General features: G+C 47.9%; 1 protein-coding gene across 1 annotated transcript in view; it reads left to right on the top strand.

The window, feature by feature from the left end:
- Positions 1-22,047, top strand: part of CFAP251 (cilia and flagella associated protein 251) — a 164,544-nt gene that overhangs the window by 27,237 nt on the left and 115,260 nt on the right. Inside the window, exons 5-7 of the mRNA XM_077461962.1 lie at positions 13,544-13,684; positions 16,375-16,484; positions 20,528-20,636. Of these exons, the coding sequence (XP_077318088.1) occupies positions 13,544-13,684; positions 16,375-16,484; positions 20,528-20,636 (360 nt within the window). The remainder of the gene's footprint in view (positions 1-13,543; positions 13,685-16,374; positions 16,485-20,527; positions 20,637-22,047) is intronic.

The raw sequence follows: 22,047 nt of genomic DNA, 5'->3' as shown, positions 1-22,047 counted from the left end.
TTTTCTTTACAGTACATCATGGGACACAGAGCTCAGTAATTACTGTATAGATTATATGGACACTGGCACACCCTAGACAGGAAGTTTAGCTCCCTATATAACCCCTCCCCTTACTGGGAGTACCCCAGTTTTTTGCCAGTGTCTTAGATGTTGGTCACGAATAAAGATATGCGTAGGATCTTATGGTTGAAAAATTGGTCAGCCGAAGTGCTATGCAAAAAAAGCTCCTGGCTGGGTTTCCTTTCTACGGTGAAAGGCTGTTTGGCAATGATTTGGATAAATATATCCAAAAGATATCAAGTGGGAAAAGTACCCTTTTGCCAGTTAAGAAAATGAGTAAACATCCCTCATTTAAATGAGCTCTTTCTCCAGTGCAAGAGGCATCAGCCTCCAGGCTGTCTCGACAGCCTCCACCGTCAGGTTCAAGAGATAAACCTCAGAGTCAGCCCCAGGGACAAAATAAGTCCTGGAGAGGAAACCTACAAGACAGAACACTAAAGCCTCTTTATGAAGGGGCGCCCCCGCTCGTTCGAGGGTCTGGCAGGAGGATTTTCAAGACAGATGGGTGGTCTCCACAATAGCTCTAGGTTACAAACTAGAGTTCCGAGAATTCCCATCCCCTCATTTCCTCAGGTCAAATGTTCCCAAAGATCCAGAGAAAAAGAAGTCTCTCCTTAAAGCGTTAGACCGTCTTTTGTCGCAAAAAGTGATCATGGTGGTCCCCGTGGAAGAGCAGGGGTTGGGGTTTTATTCAAACCTTTTCACGGTTCCAAAACCAAATGTCAGACCCATTCTAGATCTTAAAGATCTAAATCATAGTTACATAGTAGGTAAGGTTGAAAAAAGACACACATCCATCAAGTCCAACCTATGTGTGTGATTATATGTCAGTATTACCTTGTATATCCCTGTATGTTGTGGTCATTCAGGTGCTTATCTAATAGTTTCTTGAAACTATTGATGCTCCCTGCTGAGACCACCGCCTGTGGAAGGGAATTCCACATCCTTTCTGCTCTTACAGTAAAGAACCCTCTACGTAGTTTAAACTCCCTTCCACAAAAAAGTTTTATCCCTATTGTGGGGTCATCAGTACGGTATTTGTAAATTTAAATCATATCCCCTCTCGAGCGTCTCTTCTTCAGAGAGAATAAGTTCAGTGCTCGCAACCTTTCCTCATAACTAATATCCTCCAGACCCTTTATTAACTTTGTTGCCCTTCTTTGTACTTGTTCCATTTCCAGTACATCCTTCCTGAGGACTGGTGCCCAGAACTGGGCAGCATACTCTAGGTGCGGCCGAACCAGAGTCTTGTAGAGCTGGAGAATTATCGTTTTATCTTTGGAATTAATCCCCTTTTTAATGCATGCCAATATTGTGTTTGCTTTGTTAGCAGCAGCTAGGCATTGCATGCCATTGATGAGCATATCATCTGCTAGGACCTCCAGGTCCTTTTCCATCCTAGATTCCCCCAGAGGTTCTCCCCCCAGTGTATAGATTGCATTCACATTTTTCTGCATTGAACCTCATTTGCCATGAAGTTGCCCACTCCATTAATTTGTTCAGATCATTTTGCAAGGTTTCCACATGCTGCGGAGAAGTTATTGCCTTGCTTAGCTTAGTATTGTCCGCAAATACAGAAATTGAACTGTTTACTGTTTACCCCATCCTCCAGGTTGTTTATGAACAAATTAAACAGGATTGGTCCCAGCACAGAACCCTGGGGGACCCAACTACCCACCCCTGACCATTCAGAGTACTCCCCATTTATCTCCACCCTCTGACCTCGCCCTTGTAACCAGTTTTCAATCCATGTACTCACCCTATGGTCCATGCCAGCAGACCTTATTTTGTACAGTAAACGTTTATGGGGAACCGTGTCAAATGCTTTTGCAAAATCTAGATACACCACGTCTATGGCCTTCCTTTATCTAGATGGCAGCTCACCACTTTATAGAAGGTTTATAGATTGATTTGGCAAGAACGATTCTTCATGAATCCATGCTGATTACTGCTAATAATACCATTCTCACTACTAAAATCTTGTATATAGTCCTTTATCATCCCCTCCAAGAGTTTACATACTATTGATGTTAGGCTAACTGGTCTGTAATACCCAGGGATGTATGGGCCTTTTTTAAATATTGGTGCTACATTGGCTTTTCTCCAATCAGCTGGTACCATTCCAGTCAGTAGACTGTGATAAAAATTAGGAACAATGGTCTGGCAATTACTTGATTGAGTTCCCTAAATACTCTCAGGTGCAAGCCATCTGGTCCTGGTGATTTATTAATGTTAAGTTTCCCAAGTCTAATTTTAATTCTGTCCCCTGTTAACCATGGAGGTGCTTCCTGTGATGTGTCATGAGGATAAACACTGCAGTTTTGGTTACTGAAGCCCCCCGATTCCCTCATGAAGACTGAGGAGAAGAATAAATTCAATACCTTCGCTATCTCCCTAATCTTTGTAACTAGATGTCCTTCTTCATTCTTTATGGGGCCAATATGGTCTGTCCTCCTTTTTTTTTTACTGTTTACATACTTAAAGAATTTCTTAGGATTTTTTTGCTCTCCTCTGCTATGTGTCTTTCATGTTCTATCTTAGCCGTCCTTATTGCACCCTTACATTTCTTGTTGCATTCTTTATAGTGTGAATACTGAGGATGATCCCTCAACCATCCAGGACTTTTGTTCGCTCTTTTAAATTTATTACCCAATGGGATGCAATGGCTAATGCCCATATTTAATATGCTGTTAAAGCAAACCAATCTCTCCTCTTTGTTCTTTGTTCCTAAGATTTCATCCCAATTTATGCCTTCTAGCAAGGTTCGTAGTTTAGGCAACTACGAATCTTGCTAGAAGGCATAAGAAGGCATAAGATTCATGAGGCAGATGGTAGACGCACCAACTAGAAATAAAGCATTACTGGATCTACTGATTACCAACAATACAGACCTGATCACGGATGTGGATATACAAACCAAGTTGGCTCTTTTGAAATTCAGTGTCTTGTATTCCCCTTATGTTTCCTATTTGTGTTATTAATACTGAAGCCAATTGACCTGTGATCGCTGTTACCTAAATTGTCCTGTATATCCACATCCGTGATCAGGTCTGTATTGTTGGTAATCAGTAGATCCAGTAATGCTTTATTTCTAGTTGGTGCATCTACCATCTGACTCATAAAATTGTCCTGCAAGACATTTAGGAGCCTTAGATGAATGCGTGGTTCCCTCCGCTCGGTCTGTGTCTGGATAATTAAAATCCCCCATTATGATAACACTTCCCATCCTTGCTGCTAATCCAATTTGTGATAGGAGATCTGTCTCCCCTTCCTCCCTCAGGTTAAGGGGTCTATAGCATACTCCCAGTATTATTTTCCCCTTAGACCCCTTTCACACTAGGGTGTTTTTCTGGCGTTTTTCATGCGTTTTTCAGGTGCTTTAGCGTTAAAAAAAAGCGCCTGTAATGTCATCCCTTTGGTGCTCTACCCATTAAGAATTGCACCTCCTCCCTAGCTCCCTTAGTGATGCCATCTATTACATTCACTTTTACATTATTCGTGATATATAGGCATACCCTATCCTGAGAATTCGCTCTTTTCGTTTGGAATCAATCCGATCAGTAGTCTCCATCCTACAAGGAGGAGAACTTTTGGCATCAATCGACATCAAGGATGCATACCTGCATGTACCTATCTACCCCGCTCATCAAAAATGTCTGCATTTCAAAGTGGAAAACCTTCATTTTCAGTTTGTAGCTCTGCCTTTTTGGTCTAGCTACTGCACCTCGGGTGTTTACAAAGGTCCTGGCCCCTCCTCTGGCCAGATTAAGGGCCAAAGGTATAACAATTATAGCTTACCTAGACGACCTGCTCTTGATAGATCGGTCAGTAGCCTGCTTAGACCAAAGCATGATCACCACAGTCAACTACCTGCAATACCCAGGTTGGGTCCTCAACCTAGAGAAATTTTCTTTAAAGCCAGTAAGAAGACTAGAGTACTTGGGTCTGGTTATAGAAACAACCCAGAAGAGGGTGTTTTTACCCCCGGCAAAGATCGGCGCCATAAAGGTGCTGGTTCAGGTGGTCAGAGCGAAGAACGATCCTTCTATTCGTCTTTGCATGAGATTGTTGGGAAAGATGGTGGCTTCATTCGAAGTGGTTCCCTATGTTCAGTTTCAATCGAGACTGCTGCAAAACAGTATCCTGTCTGCCTGGAACAAGAAGGTCCAGGCGCTAGATTTTCCAATGCATTTGTCACCAAAAGTGTGCCAGAACCTCAGTTGGTGGTTGATACCCGAGAATCTGCAGAAGGGGAAATCCTTCTTACCAGTTACCTGGAAGGTAGTAACAACAGATGCCAGCCTTTCGGGTTGGGGAGCGGTCCTGGAAGAGACAACTGTCCAAGGGAAATGGTCCAGAACCGAAAGGACCTTGCCCATCAGCATTCTAGAGATTCGGGCAGCGTACCTAGCCCTAAAGGCCTTGACATTCACGTTGCGGAATTGTCCTGTCAGGATCCAATCTGACAATGCCACAGCAGTGGCTTATATCTTTTTTTTTCATTTAGAAGAGCATTGAACACAACAGACCAAACACAATAAGTCAACAATAAACCTTTACAAGCATTTGACACACTTGTACCCAGTAAATAACAAAAACTTTGCAGATAAAACATCATTTACATATGAATAGGGATTACACTAGACATACGACCGACCTACTTGCAGACCCCAAACGGGACCCAACGCAGCAGTTAAAGCAGGATTCCGCTGCCGTTTTTTTAAAATGTTACCTGTGTCACTGGTGGGCGATTCCTACGGTGTCTTTGCAGTCACGATCGGCGTCTTTTTAACCCCCGGCGTGACGATTTCATTGCTAAGGAAAACTTTTAAAAAAGCAGTCCGGCGGTTTCCATTTTCACTGTGGGCGTTTGAAGCCCACAGGCATTTACTTCCTGGATGCGATGACGCTGAGCTCCCAGCATCCACCGCTCCATCTCGTACATGCTCATTGAGTGTCCTCTTTGTTTTCCTTCCTCTTGCCTCGTGTGCTATAGTGGTAATGGCAGATAGAGCTGCCTGCCCACTTTCAAAATGACAATTTCGGACACGCCCTCGTCACGTGACCGGCGTCCTCCTTCTGAAATCTCACGAGATTTTATTTAACATAGGTAAAGAAATAAAGACTAGAAGAAAGAGCTTAGGTAAACAGGAAAAGAAAAAGGTAAGGTTGGACTGACGTCGGTCCCAGTCGAGAAAGAAAGGGAAACAGAGGTAGGGAAGATTAGTTATGTACGAAACAAGGGGCAAACAACAAAAAAAAGGGGGGGGGAGGGGGGCCTCCCCCTACCCCAACAGCCAACAACCAAAGACCACTCATGAGGGTTCTCTAACCCACCTGGCCCGCCGCAGGAGACGCATGTCCTTATATTCCTGCGAGAAACAGAAGCAGTGGCTTATATCAATCACCAAGGGGGCACCAGAAGTCATGCAGCCCAGGGAGAGGTAAGCCATATCCTAGCCTGGGCAGAAAAGCATGTGCCATGCATATCAGCAATCTTCACTCCAGGGGTAGAGTATTGGTAGGCAGACTTCTTAACTCACCAGCAGTTGTTTCTAGTGGAATGGTCTCTTCACCCCGACATCTTCCGGGCTATATGCCAAAGATGAGGGATCCGGGACATAGATCTGTTGGCATCCAGGTTCAACAACAAAGTTGACAACTTTATGTCAAGAACAAGGGATCCACTTGCATACTAAACAGATGCATTGCTGACTCCGTGGGATCAGTTCTCACTGATTTATGCATTCTTTCCTATTCTGCTGCTACCCCGACTTCTTTGCAGGATCAAGCAGGAAAGGAAGTCTGTAGCTCTTGTGGCCCCAGCGTGGCCCAGAAGATCTTGGTATGCAGTGATCGTAAAAATGGCGGTGGGGCCCTATGGACCCTACCACCACATCCAGACCTGCTTATCACAGGGACCAGTGTTCCACCCTACCTTACAAACGCTAAATTTAATGGTTTGGCTATTGAAACCCACATTCTGAAGAATCGTGGGCTTTCAGGCTCAGTGATATGTACCTTGATTAATGCAAGGAAGCCAGCTTCCAGAGTAATTTATTATAGCGTCTGGAAGGCATATGTTTCCTGGTGTGAATGGCAATAAAAATGGCTGCAAAAAGATGCAAAGATCTAGCACATAGGTCATCGGCACCACTTCCAGGGCACCCTCCTCATCCATCAGACATATGCAACCATTAAAACATCTGGGCCCCTCTAAGAATTTCTTGTGTCTTGGGAGAATGGGGAGGGGATGTCACTGAGCCATTCCACATCCCCAGAGGAAGTAGAGTGGGGGGATCCCAGCACAGCGCAGGGGGAGCAAGAGAGGGGAAGGGAGACAGAGAGGAGGGGAGGGAGAGATTTTGAGAGATAGGGGGAGGGAAAGAGAGAGGGAGGGGAGCAAGGCATTGTGAGTGAGAGGGGAGGGAGAGTGGGTGACCGAGAGGGAGGCAGAGAGGGGGATGAGAGAGGGGTAGAGAAAGGGTGCACAAAAGGGGGAGAGAGAGGGGGGGAGGGGGAGAGAGAGGGAGGAGAGAGAGGGAGGGGTAGAGAAAGGGTGTGCAAAAGGGGGAGAGGGAGGGTAGAGAGGGATAAAGAGGGAAGGTAGAGAGGGAGAAAGAGGGAAGGTAGAAAGGGAGAAAGAGGGAGAAGGGAGGGAGAGAGAGAGAGAGGGAGGGAGAGAGAGGGAGAGAGGAAAGGGAGGGAAGGGAGGAGAGAGGGAGGAGAGAGGGAGGGAAGGAAGGGAGCGAGGGAGGGGAGGAGAGAGGAAGGGAGGGGAAGGGAGGAGAGAGGAAGGGAGGGAGAGAGGGAGGGGAGAGAGGGGGGAGAGAGGGAAGGAAGGGAGGGGGGAGAGAGGGAGGGAAGGAAGGGAGGGGAGAGAAAGAGGGAAGGAAGGGAGGGGAGGGAGGGAAGGAAGGGAGAGAGGGAAGGGAGGAGAGAGGGAGGGAAGGGAGGAGGGAGGGGGAAGAGAGGGAAGGAAGGGAGGGAAGGAAGGGAGGAGAGGGGAAGGGAGGAGAGAGGAAGGGAAGGGAGGAGGGAGGGAAGGCACGAGGGAGGGAAGGAAGGGAGGGGGGAGGGAGGGAAGGAAGGGAAGGAAGGGAGGGGGAGAGAGGGAGGGAGAGAGAGAGAGGAGAAGGAGGGAGGGGAGAGAGGGAGGAAAGGGAGAGAGAGAGAGGGGTGGGAAGAGGTAAGAGAGAGGAGTGTGGTGAGAGGGGGAGGGAGAGGGGGGTAAGAGAGAGAGGGGGAGAGGGTAAGAGAGAGAGGGGGGAGGGATATAGGGTAAGAGAAAGAGGTGGTAAGAGAGAGAGGGGGAGGTGAGAAAGAGGGGGTGAGGGAAAGGGGGCAAGAGAGATCTAGAGATCTGTCCCTGTCTGCAGCCCCTGGGGGGGCAAAGAGCAGGGAGGAGCTGGATAGTGCTGGGGGGTGGGGACCGGAGAGTGCTGGGGGGTGGGGGCTGGAGAGTGCTGGGGGACAGAGAATGCTGGGGGGTGGGGGCGGAGAGTGCTGGGGGCCAGAGAGTACTGGGGGGTGGAGGCCAGAGAGTGCTGGGGGGTGGGGGGCGGAGAGTGCTGGGGGCCAGAGAGTACTGGGGGGTGGGGGGGCGGAGAGTGCTGGGGGCCAGAGAGTACTGGGGGGTGGGGGCGGAGAGTGCTGGGGGCCAGGGATTGCTGGGGGGTGGGGGGCGGAGAGTGCTGAGGGCCAGAGAGTACTGGGGGGTGGGGGGCAGAGTGCTGGGGGGTGGGGGCCAGAGATTGCTGGGGGGTGGGGGGCGGAGAGTACTGGGGAGTGGGGGTGGAGAGTGCTGGGGGGTGGAAAGTGCTGGGGGCCAGGGATTGCTGGGGGGTGGGGGGCGGAGAGTGCTGGGGGCCAGAGAGTACTGGGGGGTGGGGGGCAGAGAGTGCTGGGGGCCAGAGAGTGCTCGGGGGTGGGGGCCAGAGAGTGCTGGGGGATGGGGGGCAGAGAGTGCTGGGGGCCAGAGAGTGGTGGGGGTGGAGAGTGCTGGGGGTGGAGGGTGGAGAGTGCTAGGGGTAAGAGAGAGCTAGGGGGTGGAGGGTGGAGAGTGCTGGGGGTGGAAGGTGGAGAGTGCTGGGGGTAAGATAGAGCTAGGGGGTGGAGGGTGGAGAGTGCTGGGGGTGGAGGGTGGAGAGTGCTGGGGGTGGAGAGTGCAGGGGGTGTAGGGTGGAGAGTGCTGGGGGCCAGATAGTGCTAAGGGTGGGGGGTGGAGAGTGCTGGGGGGAGCTTGAGAGGGGAGGCCGAAAGAATTGGAGAGAGCAGGGGGTGCTAGCGAAATGGGGGTGGAGCCAGGGAGGACAAGATTGGGCAGGAGAGCAGGAGGGGCGGAGCCAGGGAGCAAAGGGAGGGGCTGAAGAGCAGGAGGCGTGGAGAAAGGGAGTACAAGGAGGGGCGGAGCCAGGGAGCACAAGGAGGGGCTGGAGAGCAGAAGGGGTACAGCCAGTGAGCACACGGAGGGGCTGGAGAGCAGTAGGGGCTGGAGAGCAGTAGGGGCCGGGCCAGGGAGCGCACAGAGGGGCGGAGCCAGGGCGCATAAGGATGGGCCGGAGAGTAGAGGGGATGCAGAAGACATTAGATAGGAGGAGTGGTGGGGAGACTGCACATAGATAGTGGAATTGATTTTTCCATATTCCTCCATGCAGCTGCTGAATGATCACTTCTCCTCTCCTCCCTGCAGACATTCAGTGGTTGAATGGAGTAATATGGAAAAATTAATTCCACTATGTGCACCCTCCCCCCCCGCTCCTCCTATTCAGGCACACAGGGAAGGCTGCGCGGCATGGGCACTCACCTTTGCTCTGCTCTTGTGACATATCCCAGAAGATTGCAGGGAGGGAGGGGGAGAGGAGAACTTCCGCTGTAAGGGGGTGAGGAGGCCAGGAAGCAGAACTTTCACTTTTGGGTGGAACTCCACTTTAAGGTGGCCATACATGCATAGAATTCTCCACGAAGAGAGAGAGGGAGAGGAGAGAGGGAGGAAAGGGAGAGAGAGAGGGATGGGAAGGGGTAAGAGAGAGGAGTGTGGTGAAAGGGGGAGGGAGAGGTGGGTAAGAGAGAAAGGGGGAGAGAGGGGGTAAGAGAGAGAGGGGAGGTGAGAAAGAGGGGAGTGAGGGAAAGGGGGCAAGAGAGATCTAGAGATCTGTCCCTGTCTGCAGCCCCTGGGGGGGGCAAAGAGCAGGGAGGAGCTGGAGAGTGCTGGGGGGTGGGGACCGGAGAGTGCTGGGGGGTGGGGGCTGGAGAGTGCTGGGGGCCAGAGAATGCTGGGGGGTGGGGGGCGGAGAGTGCTGGGGGCCAGAGAGTACTGGGGGGTGGAGGCCAGAGAGTGCTGGGGGGTGGGGGCGGAGAGTGCTGGGGGCCAGAGAGTACTGGGGGGTGGGGGACGGAGAGTGCTGGGGGCCAGAGAGTACTGGGGGGTGGGGGCAGAGAGTGCTGGGGGCCAGAGAGTGCTGGGGGGTGGGGACCAGAGAGTGCTGGGGGATGGGGGGGCGGAGAGTGCTGGGGGCCAGAGAGTAATGGGGGGTGGGGGCAGAGTGCTGGGGAGTGGGGGCCAGAGATTGCTGGGGGGTGGGGGGCGGAGAGTACTGGGGGTGGGGGTGGAGAGTGCTGGGGGCCAGGGATTGCTGGGGGGTGGGGGGCAGAGAGTGCTGGGGGCCAAAGATTGCTGGGGGTGGGGGGCGGAGAGTGCTGGGGGACAGAGTGCTGGGGGCCAGGGATTGCTGGGGGGTGGGGGGTGGAGAGTGGTGGGGGCCAGAGAGTGGTGGGGGTGGAGAGTGCTGGGGGTGGAGGGTGGAGAGTGCTGGGGGTAAGAGAGAGCTAGGGGGTGGAGGGTGGAGAGTGCTGGGGGTAAGATAGAGCTAGGGGGTGGAGGGTGGAGAGTGCTGAGGTTGGAAGGTGAAGAGTGCTGGGGGCCAGAGAGCGCCACAGGGGGTGTAGGGTGGAGAGTGCTGGGGGCCAGATAGTGCTAAGGGTGAGGGGTGGAGAGTGCTGGGGGGGAGCTTGAGAGGGGAGGCCGAAAGAATTGGAGAGAGCAGGGGGTGCTAGCGAAATAGGGGTGGAGCCAGGGAGGACAAGATTGGGCTGGAGAGCAGGAGGGGCGGAGCCAGGGAGCAAAGGGAGGGGCTGAAGAGCAGGAGGCGTGGAGAAAGGGAGTACAAGGAGGGGCGGAGCCAGGGAGCACAAGGAGGGGCTGGAGAGCAAAAGGGGTGCAGCCAGTGAGCACACGGAGGGGCTGAAGAGCAGTAGGGGCTGGAGAGCAGTAGGGGCCGGGCCAGGGAGCGCACAGAGGGGCGAAGCCAGGGCGCATAAGGAGGGGCCGGAGAGTAGAGGGGATGCAGAAGACGTTAGATAGGAGGAGTGGTGGGGAGACTGCACATAGATAGTGGAATTGATTTTTCCATATTCCTCCTTGCAGCTGCAGAATGAACACCTCTCCTCCTCTCCCCCCTGCAGACATTCAGTGGTTGAATGGAGTAATATGGAAAAATCAATTCCACTATGTGCAGTCTCCCCCCCCCCCCCGCTCCTCCTATTCAGGCACACAGGGAAGGCTGCGTGGCATGGGCACTCACCTTTGCTCTGCTCTTGTGTCCCAGAAGATTGCAGGGAGGGAGGGGGAGAGGAGAACTTCCGCTGTAAGGGGGTGAGGAGGCCAGGAAGCGGAACTTTCACTTTTGGGTGGAACTCCACTTTAAGGTGGCCATACATGCATACAATTCTCCACGAATAATAAACAGCAAGGATGGAGGAATACTCCCTGCTGGCTATTGTGTTTTGACAATAGACTCTAGTGGCTGTCAGAATACCTGAACAGTGGCTGTATCTGATTGGGTACAGTGACTGTATGGCCAACACGTTTCTATCCAGCTCCCTTTACAAAATTTGATTGAATAATTGGCTTTTGACCAGGTCAAGGGCATCCAAGTTGGTACCATCCATGGAAAACTTGCCATGTACGCGGATGACCTTGTTCTGTTTTTAAACGACCCCAGCCCCTCTCTTCGGGAGGCCCTGTGGGTTCTCGTCGGTTTCACTGACTGCTCCAGTCTTAAAGTTAACTGGGACAAGTCTTTAGCTCACCCAAATCTCCCACTACTATGGATCGACAAAATGCATTTATATTTCATCATCCTCCCTTGATTATTGTGCATTGAATCTAGCACAACAGTTAAAAGTTTTGAGGGATAGACTGAAGGCCTGGGCTCATCTCCCTTTATCTCTTATTGGGAGAATCAATTTATTTAAGATAAAACTTTTACCAGTATTCCTAAATGTTCTTCAGTATTCCCCTGTGTGGACACATTTATTTCACCTCATAAATATTATCCTCCTTTTTTTGGGGCCCATGCCAGCCAAGATTTTAATTGACAGTGCAGCAAAGACCCTGGGGGGAAGGAGGTCTGGCTTGTCCTGATCTTCATAAATATTTCCTAGCTGCCTTGTTGTCCCATGCACACAATTGGCTTGTCACAGACTAATCCAATGCAGCAGTGGTTCTGGAGGCGGCCTACTTGGGCTCCTACAAAGCGATAAGAAGCCTAATTTACCGTGGACCCAGAGCGCCTTTTTCTTTGACAGGGGGCCATGAAAACTGTTGTGAAAGCAAGGCTAGCAGCTAATTCTCTACGTCCTATGCCCCCTGGACACATTTCACCACATAACCCTCTTTGGTATGATCTGAAGCCATCAGAATTCATGTCAATACCTGATCCTAGAGTGTAGGCACTCAAAGGTATTAAATATGTGGGTCAAATATGTACCGGGGGCCGACTACATACATTTGATGAGCTAAAACAAAAATATGTTTAGGTTTATGCAACTTGGACATGCCTTTCATACCCAATTTGCAAAGTCCCAGGTGGCCCTCTGCACTTCAAGTCTGAAGGAGGCACTCAGGGATGATTCTCTACCCAAGCACTTGTCTAGCATAAATAAAATGTTATTGCCCAATATGCTAGATGCTCTGAAAGCTAAATGGGTGACGGACTTCCCCACACTGGACTCGGAGGTGTGGGAGGAAATATGGGAGTACTCCTTTTCCCACCTGGTTTCCTACTTTATACCTATAATTTGGAAATGTTCCCTGGTTTAGACCTTTTGGACTGGGGTTACTGCGACTATTCTGGCAGTCACTACAATCCAAATCCCATTGACAGTGGACGTATGCTTACTGGGACTTGTAAATCCTCTGGCCCAGAGCCGGGCGGTTAGAACCCTCTTAGGGATACTACTTTACTATGCTCGTAAAAGCCATCAACCTACGATGGAAATCCCCCTCTGCTCCATCAATTAACTTGTGGAAACATTTGATTAATTCAGCCCTTTCATTATATACAACGACATACTTGTCTAGAGGCTGTGCCAAGAAAATTCATAAAGTGTGGAACATTTGGGTGGATTTCCCCTATACTAATGCTGATTCCCCCCGGAAGACTCGTTCATATTCAGTCAACTACTCACAGTTGACATCGGCAGGGGAACTCTGCAGTTATGTTTTATTCTAGGGAGATGCTCCGGTTGGCTGGGATTGGGGAAGGGGTGCATTTTATCATTCTATGACTCATGCTTTGTAGGATGTTTGGGAGGAGGACCGACTATATTAATTGGTAAAAGTCCAAACATTTCAGCCTTCACTTGCAGTTAGAGCGTACCATTTGTTTTAGGTATTTTGGTTAACTAGGTTCTTTTGTTTTTTTTCTTATTTTTTGTGTAATGCCGCGTACACACGACTGGACTTTCCGGCAGAATAGGTCCAACCAAATCATTCCGTCGGATTTTCCATTCGTGTTTGGGATAATCTGATAATTTTTCTTTAAAAAATTCAGACGGACCTAGAAATAGAACATGTTTCAAATCTGTCCGACGGACTCAATTCCTATCAGGAAAACCGTTTGTCTGTATGCTGGTCCGACGGGGGACCAAGGGCAGCTATTGGCTACTGGCTATTTAACTTCCTTTTCTAGTCCCGTCGTACGTCATCACGTTCAAAACGAATGGACTTTCGAACGGACTTTAGTCCGTTCGTGTGTGGGCGAGAACTTTCTTTCGAAAGTCCGTCGGGAAGACCGTTGGAACTTTTCTGCCAGGAAGTTCAGTCGTGTGTACGCGGCATAAGTGAGCCTGGGTATGCCCAATAGGCTTTGTTTTATACATTACTTTGAAAAATTTTAATAAATATAATTTTCCAAAAAAATAAAAATAATCGACTTGTTGAATTGCAAGGGAGGACACCTACAGCTTCAAACAATATGTGACAGCCTTTACTCCTGTTGTGTATTTAAAATAAAAATTTAAAAAGCAGGTGGGCAGACTTGGTAACTAAAGCAGCTTGCATGCTTCAGAACAGGGTTGCTTGATTCAGTCTAGTCGAACATTCATGTGTATGTTTGCACTGGGCAACACAGGGGCAGCAGAATGATTGAATCGTAACTAAATGTTTGACCTCTTTTGTATGTCTGTTTTCTTTGTGCAGAATCTAGTATGGTCCTTTGGCATGAACAATAATATCCCTGTTTACAATCTTCATGATGAAGAGCATCAAATGCTTGTTTATGTCTGTGCTCACACAGCTGTCATTCACGACTTCACTCATAACCGCCAGCGCCACCTACAGGTATGAATTGGATATATCAGTTACATTTATGCGGTATGTTGTATTATTGTATGTAAAATAGGCACCATTCTTCTTTAAACTTTAATTTAAATAGTATTCCACTCACAAATAGTAATTAAAAAAACATCTAATACTTAAAGCAAAAATGCCATATATTATATTATTTTTTCAGAGTGCAATTGCAGAAAAATACTTGTTGATCCGGCCAGAAATCCAATATACTTGTAAATTCCTGTGTACTGACCTGAAATCTCAAAAAATATGATCAGACTTCCCAGTTCTATCTGTGAACTGCAGAACATCCTCCACCTATGTTATGGAGATTAAGAAGGGGAAGCAGTTTGTAGTCCAGATCAAATCAGTCTAGCCTAGGCTGACAATACTGCTGCTCCATCGAGCACAGAGAGTAAGTGTTGTCACCCTAGAATAGGAAGTGCAAATCACCAGGTGAAAATAACGGAAAAAGAGTTTGAAAAAAGAAAACAAATGCAGCGACCATATCTAGGGAGCTACTATATATTACAGTTTTATTCTTGGGCCTCTACACAATTAAAGTTAAAGATGGATAGGCTTTAGTAAATCATATTTGAAAACATATATTGACCTCCAAAAGGTTGTGGAATTTTATAGGCAATCTATTAAGGCACTGATGGACACATCTGTGGGAAAATGGCAACCAGTCAGGTTTCATTTCCTCACCTCTATAGCCATACCTTCAAACTTAGATGCTTCAGTGTATGTAAATCAGTTCTCTAGCTTTACATCTTATGCCGCGTACACACGTATCAGACTATCCGGTGGACTTAGTCTGGCGGACAAATAGCCGGACTTTCCGAACGAGCTACCTGCCCACACACGGTACCTGCCCACACACTTTTGCGGCGGACTAGGTCCGGCGGACTTAGTCCGCCAAACTATCTGCCGTACCGCCAGACTATCCGCCGTACTTTTGAAATGAACGGACTCGCCCACACACACGGAGGAAAGTCCGCTCATTTTGAGGGCGGCTCCAGGTAGCCGGGACCAGCGAAGGAGGCGTCGCTGGCCCCGTTACCTGGTATGGAGTTAAAGGGGAAGCCCTACACCGAAAAACGGCATGGGGATCCCCCCTAGGTCCATATCAGACCCTTATCTGAGCACGCTACCCGGCCGGTCAGGAAAGGGGGTGGGGACGAGCGAGAGCCCCCCCCCTCCTGAGCCATACCAGGCCACGTGCCCTCAACATGGGGGGGTGCTATGGGGAAGGGGGGGCCACGCGCCCCCCCACCCCAAAGCACCTTGTCCCCATGTTGATGAGGATAAGGGCCTCTTCCCGACAACCCTGGCCGTTGGTTGTCGGGGTCTGCGGGCGGGAGGCTTATCGGAATCCGTGAGCCCCCTTTAATAAGGGGGCCCCCAGATCCCGGCCCCCCACCCTATGTGAATGAGTATGGGCTACAATGTAGCTCTTTTACAAGCGTGACTGTGACATCATAATGGGCGGGGACATCATCCGGCGATGTCCCTATATAAGTCGCCGCACGCCGCCATTGTGACCAGAGACAGCGATGAGGCAACAGCTCAAGAAGAGAAGAAGAGAACAGAAGAACAGAAGACAGCGGCGACAGAAGACCGGGCCACCGCTTGTAAAAAAGCTAGAAGAAGGCGCGGTGGCCCAGCAAGAAGAACCGAAGAGGGGGACAAGACCCCCGAAGAGGGGGACAAGACCCCCCGAAGTCAGAAGAAGAGGGCGGCGGCAAAGAAGAAAGCCGGGCTCCTCCGCTAGTAAAAGAGCTAGCAGAAGATAGCGGAGGAGTGCGGCGAGAAGACCCCCGAAGATGGAAGAAGACCCCCGGAGCTGTGCAATAAACTATTTTAACCCTTGTGTGTTGTGTTTTTTTTACATTTTTTTCACAGGTGAATGGGTAGGGGTACATTGTACCCCATACTCATTCACATAGGGTGGGGGGCCGGGATCCGGGGGCCCCCTTATTAAAGGGGGCTCACGGATTCCGATAAGCCTCCCGTCCGCAGACCCCAACAACCAATGGCCAGGGTTGTCAGCAAGAGGCCCTTGTCCTCATCAACATGAGGACAAGGTGTTTTGGGGTGGGGGGCCCACGCGCCCCCCTTCCCCAAAGCACCCCCCCATGTTGAGGGCACGTGGCCTGGCACAGCTCAAGAGGGGGGGGGGGGCGCTCGCTCGTCCCCACCCCCTTTCCTGACCTGCCGGGTAGCGTGCTCGGATAAGGGTCTGATATGGACCTGGGGGGGACCCCCACGCTGTTTTTTCGGCGTAGGGCTTCCCCTTTAACTCCATACCAGGTGACGGGACCAGCGACGCCTCCTTCGCTGGTCCCAGCTACCTGGAACCGCGCTCAAAATGAACGGACTTTTCTCCGGGCGGGAAAAGTCAGTTCATTTCAAAAGTACGGCGGAGTAGCACACACACGGCCGTATTGTCCGCCGAAATCCGAGTCCGGCGGACATATTTATGTGCAAAACTACTTTCTTAGTCTGCCAGACGTTTGGGTAAAAAAAGTCTGCCGGAGCCCACACACGGGCAGATTGTTTTCCACCGGATTGTTTGATCGCGTGTACGCCGCTTTAGCCTGAGGTTTGGATCTAACCTGCTTATCCAGATTTTACATATTTCCTGAATTAGTGTCTAGTTTTACTGGTGATTAAATAACCTCCCTATACTCCTACAGGGGCACTGCAGTTGCATTTCTTGCATGTGTGTGAGTGAAGACAGGAGATGGATTGCTACAGCTGATTGCGGACCAGAGAGTCTTATCATTGTATGGGATTCATTTTCTGGGTAAGGTCAACTGTATGCTTTATTCTGTAATAATATAACCTCCGACATGGTTGTAAAGTACCAGTATATTCACTGGCATCATTTGTTGCTGATACAAGACTACTTCAAATAAATGCAGTTGCATCATCAAAAAACAAAAAGGCAAGTTGGATACTATCTTTTATTTGGAAGAAAGCATGTGACGAAACTTAAATCTGGAATTTTTATTCTAGTACTATTATATGGTTTGGGGAGATCCTTAAAGAAGAACTCCAGATTCAGCCCAACATTCAGTAAACATTTGCACGATCATTCTGTAAATATATGCAAGTACAATTTTCCATAAAAATTATCTCCCTTGGCTCACTACAGTTTCCAGGAAAAACAAAGAAGTAATGTAAACTTAAGTATCCTCTGCATCTCTGTTAGCAAATATTTTTCTATTGGTGCTGCTGATCGAAAAATTGCTTTATGCATAGCAACATCTAATAACTATGTTGGGTAAGTATGAACAGTCTACATTGTGGGATATGAAGAGGGTGCAGATTTATACCAGAAATGGGGAGTAGGGGAGCAGCCACACAGGAATTCTGGATTTTATCATCCACTATGTAGATCTCAATACATTACCTGTTCTTGGACAGTGAAGACTGTTGTTCCTCTGAAATTTCTGTGGGGCTTTAAGGGGACAGTTTTGGCAAATATGTGCTTCCAGGAGTTCTTCTTTAATAAATTCACTAATTGTATTGTTAGCTTTGAAGTCAGCAGTTTATAACAGCGATAAAAGTGGTTAAAGCATGGCCATATCTATTACCTTCGCACATCAGACATCACCATATTGTGAAGCAAACCAATATTAGCAAAGCAGGCTATCAGTATTTACCTGTTTCATGTGTTGCTGAGCTGAATATTGATTTAGAGCAGCCTCTCTCAACCTTTTTACCCAGGGGAACCCTTAAAATTATTTTCAGGTCTCGGGGGGAACCCCTGATAAAACCCATTCATTGGAGGTCAGTGGGAACAATGCCCCTTACTTTGGTGGTCAGTGTAAGAACAGAGAGCTATAAAGATCATTGGTCTCATACCACTGGCTCCTCCAAGTGGCATTGGCTAGGAACTATGTAGGCACCATCAACAGGAGGTAAATCAGCCACAGCTCAAGGAACCCCTAGCCACCTCTGGAGGAAACCTAGGGTTCCACGGAACCCTGGTTGAGAATGGCTGATTTAGAGCATAAAGTATTTGGTTCCAATATATAAAAGTTACAGACAATACTCAAAATATTCTTTCATGCCATCCAAGGAGCAACATTATACACATTGTATGTTACCAAACCATGACTTGTAAGCTACTATACCATTTGCACTAAAACAAAATACTGGGGACTGTTTACCGTATTGGGATATTAGTATATACAGTATCTCACAAAAGTGATTACACCCTCACATTTTTGTAAATATTTTATTATATCTTTTCATGTGACAACACTGAAGAAATTACACTTCGCTACGATGTAAAGTAGTGAGTGTACAGCTTGTATAACAGTGTAAGTTTACTGTCCCCTTAAAAGTGAAAATGTCCAAATTGGGCCCAAAGTGTCAATATTTTGTGTTGCCACCATTATTTTCTAGCACTGCCTTAACCCTCTTGGGCATGGAGTTCACCAGAGCTTCACAGGTTGCCACTGGAGTCCTCTTCCACTCCTCCATGACAACATCACGGAGCTGGTGGATGTTAGAGACCTTGCGCTCTTCCACCTTCCATTTGAGGATGCCCCACAGATTCTCAATAGGGTTTAGATCTGGAGACATGCTTGGCCAGTCCATCACCTTTACCCTCAGCTTCTTTAGCAAGGCAGTGGTCATCTTGGAGGTGTGTTTGGGGTCGTTATCATGTTGCAATACTGCCCTGCGGCCCAGTCTCCGAAGGGAGGGGATCATGCTCTGCTTCAGTATGTCACAGTACATGGTTCCCTCAATGAAATGTAGCTCCCCAGTGCCGGCAGCACTCATGCAGCCCCAGACCCTGACACTCCCACCACCATGCTTTACTGTAGGCAAGACACACTTGTCTTTGTACTCCTCACCTGGATGCTGCCACACATGCTTGACATCGTTAGAACCAAATAAGTTTATTTTGGTCTAATCAGACCACAGGACATGGTTCCAGTAATCCATGTCCTTAGTATACTTGTCTTCAGCAAACTGTTTGCGGCTTTCTTGTGCATCATCTTTAGAAGAGGGTCCTTCTGGGACGTCAGTCATGCAGACCAATTTGATGCAGTGTGCGGCGTAGTCTGAGCACTGAAAAGCTGACCCCCCACCCCTTCAACCTCTGCAGCAATGCTGGCAGAACTCATACCTCTATTTCCCAAAGACAACCTCTATATATGATGCTGAGCATGTGCAAGCAACTTCTTTGGTCGTCCATGGAAAGGCCTGTTCTGAGTGGAACATGTCCTATTAAACCGCTGTATGGTCTTGGCCACCGTGCTGCAGCTCAGTTTCAGCAAGGGTCTTGGCAATTTTCTTATAGCCTAGGCCATCTCTATGTAGAGCAGCAATTCTATTTTCAGATCCTCCGAGAGTTCTTTGCCATGAGGTGCCATGTTGAACTTCCAGTATGACTAGTATGAGAGAGTGAGAGCGATAGCAGCACATTTAGCAACAAATTTAACCTTCTCCCCATTCACACCCGAGACCTTGTCACACAAACGAGTCACATGACACCGGGGAGGGAAAATGGCTAATTGGGCCCAATTTGGACATTTTCACTTAGGGGTGTACTCACTTTTGTTGTCAGCGGTTTAGACATTAATGGCTGAGTTATTTGGAAGGGAAAGCAAATTTACACTGTTATATAAGCTGTACACTCACTACTTCACATTGTAGCAAAGTGTAATGTCTTCAGTGTTGTCACATGAAAACATATAATAAAATATTTACAAAAATATGAGGGGTACATGCACTTTTGTGAGATACTGTATATGGCATACGCTATATATCTGTAACACTTATAGTGATGCAACAATTGTTTTTTCCGTAGAGCCTCCAGTAGGTACAGTGGTTGAACTTCCATGCATGCCATGGGTGCATTAATAAACAGGGACCGAAAGCTGTGAATACTTCTGATTTCACTAACAAGGCTGTCTATTCACCATGGTGTGGAACATACTGGAGGTTACTAGAAGTTTGCCCCTAAACAGAAAGATGTACAGAGGTTACCCTGATGTCCAGTGGCACCATCTGATGTCCCTATCATGTCATCCAAGGACTAAGTTAGGTGGTCCCCTTCAGTAAGCCAAATGATTATAATAGCTTTCTGTAACAGTATACCAATTCAATGTACACTATATTCACTAGATCATATTTTGTTTACAGGCATTCCATTCCAGTGGTCAATCTACCAAAAAGTAATATTTCAAATTACTTTAGGTTACTTATTTCAGGTATAGTTGGGCTGAACCCCACTTGCTTGAGGATTCCAGAGGAATTGCCTCATCACCAGAATTCTCGGTTATAACCTCCCCTGCCTTGAATAGGATATATCATTTACTACTGCCATCTCTATCATGTAAAACAAATTAAAAATCCTTCAGGAAGAAAGAGGTCCTAATTCAATCAATGGGGTAAGACTGATAAGTGGTAACTAAAGTGCAGAATGCAGAACATTCATAGCTGGAGCCTCAGATACTGTATAGTAAGATGCTGAAAGGTGACCCAGGCCATCGGCATCCTTCCAAAACTGTAATACCAATTTTGACCCTTTCAGCAAAAAAAAGCATCTTATTCTAGCCAAGTTTTGTCTAGTTAAATTCATCTTGTTCTGCTATTCATCCCTAGGTTATCTTCTTACTTTAAATAATATACTTGATACAAAAAGACTGGGTATGACATACATGAGAAATACAAGCTAATTCACTAAGCTGTATTTGCAATAAGAGTTGTTATTTCCAGCCATGTGATTTTAATGTTCAACTCTTGTTGGCTCTCGGTGCTCAAAATAATGGAGGTTTATGCCAATAATTATCTGTATTATTATCATTTCCATCTTGTGTTTTGCAGCATCCCTGTTCATACGATATTCCAGAGTCATCCAGAAGGGGGAGTAGTTGCCATAGCCATGTCACAGAATGCAAAGTACTTGGCTACTATTGGAGGAGGAACAGTTCAGGTATAATGCGATCAGATTTTCATGTACATGGTATTTTATTAAATATATATATATATATATATATATATATATATATATATAAAAAACACTCAAAATATATTTTAACCAATCGAGCCATTAATTGTTGAAGAGATCTCCTCATCCATTCACTTTTGCTTTCTAGATTATTCATACGTACCCCTTCCTACATTAATTTGGGTTCAGTGAGTGTTCATCTTTCATATTTGATGTGGGTTATAGATGCCCTACATTATGATGATACCATTGCCCTTAGACTTCATGTACACTGCTGCTGGTAAATGGACGTTTAGGAGCAGTTGGGCATTTTTTTCAGCTGCCCCTGAACTCTCCTCTGTTATCTTATTAGTACATAGTCACATGGTCATTTATAGTTGTTTCCAGGCAGTTGAGTTTAGGACAGATGTTTAGAGGCATTTAAAGTGGTTGTATAGTCTTTTTTTTTTACTTTTACCTACATGAAAGCCTATAATAAGGCTTACCTGTAGGTAAAAAAAATATCTCCTAAACCTGTACGGTTTAGGAGATATTCCTCTCGGTATGCGCCACTGACTGCAGCGGTGCATGCGCACAAGGGGATTCTCGGCTGAAAATCCGGCAGTGGCCGACCGGCCGGGATGAAATCTCCTGCGCGCATGCGCGGGAGTGACGATATCGCGCCTCCGGCCACTCACAGCGCCGGAACCACGATACCCAGAAGAAACGCAGAGGGAGCATGTCAGCTCCCTCAGCGTGGATCGGGCCAGATGTCGGGGCCTCGTTCTAAGGTAAGTATTTCATAATGAGCTAGTATGCGGTGCATACTAGCTCATTATGCCTTTTGCTTTGCAGGTGGTTAAAAAAAAAAAAAAAAAACATTAGCGGGTTTACTACCGCTTTAAAACAGCAAATGCCTGTAACAGCTTGTAAACTTACGTAAATGCGGTAACTCACATTTATCCATGTTTTGTTTACTAGGAAATTTGTAATGGAGATCCATTTTTTAATATTTGAAAAATAAACGCTTCTAAATGCAAATGCGGCTAAACTTGTGACGTGTCCCAGATGATTGCCAAGACGGAGAGGTGAACTTGCTTCCAGCGTCGTGGTTTCCCGGGAGGAAATGGGAGCTCGATCCCTCTAAAAAGAGGGTATCCGCCCCTCCCCCCCAAAAGAATAAGATGCCAAATGTGGCATGTCAGGGGGTCACCTGCACTTAAAGCAGAAGTTCCATTTTTGGGTGGAACTCCACTTTAAGCCTAAGGGTCATGCAGAAAGTCTGTGCCATCTTATATTAGGGCAAATTCCTACTGGCTGATTTGCCACTACAGGGTTTGATTTGGTAGATTGCTGGCAGAGGGAATACATTACTGATTGTGACCTTTCTTTGTATGTGACAGATGCACCTTAATTG

Source organism: Lithobates pipiens, unplaced genomic scaffold (assembly GCF_037356315.1).
Source record: "Lithobates pipiens isolate NorthernLeopardFrog02 unplaced genomic scaffold, aLitPip1_a1.2 Scaffold_3, whole genome shotgun sequence".
Classification (NCBI taxonomy): domain Eukaryota; kingdom Metazoa; phylum Chordata; class Amphibia; order Anura; family Ranidae; genus Lithobates; species Lithobates pipiens.
This window is presented reverse-complemented; position numbering and strand designations above follow the sequence as displayed.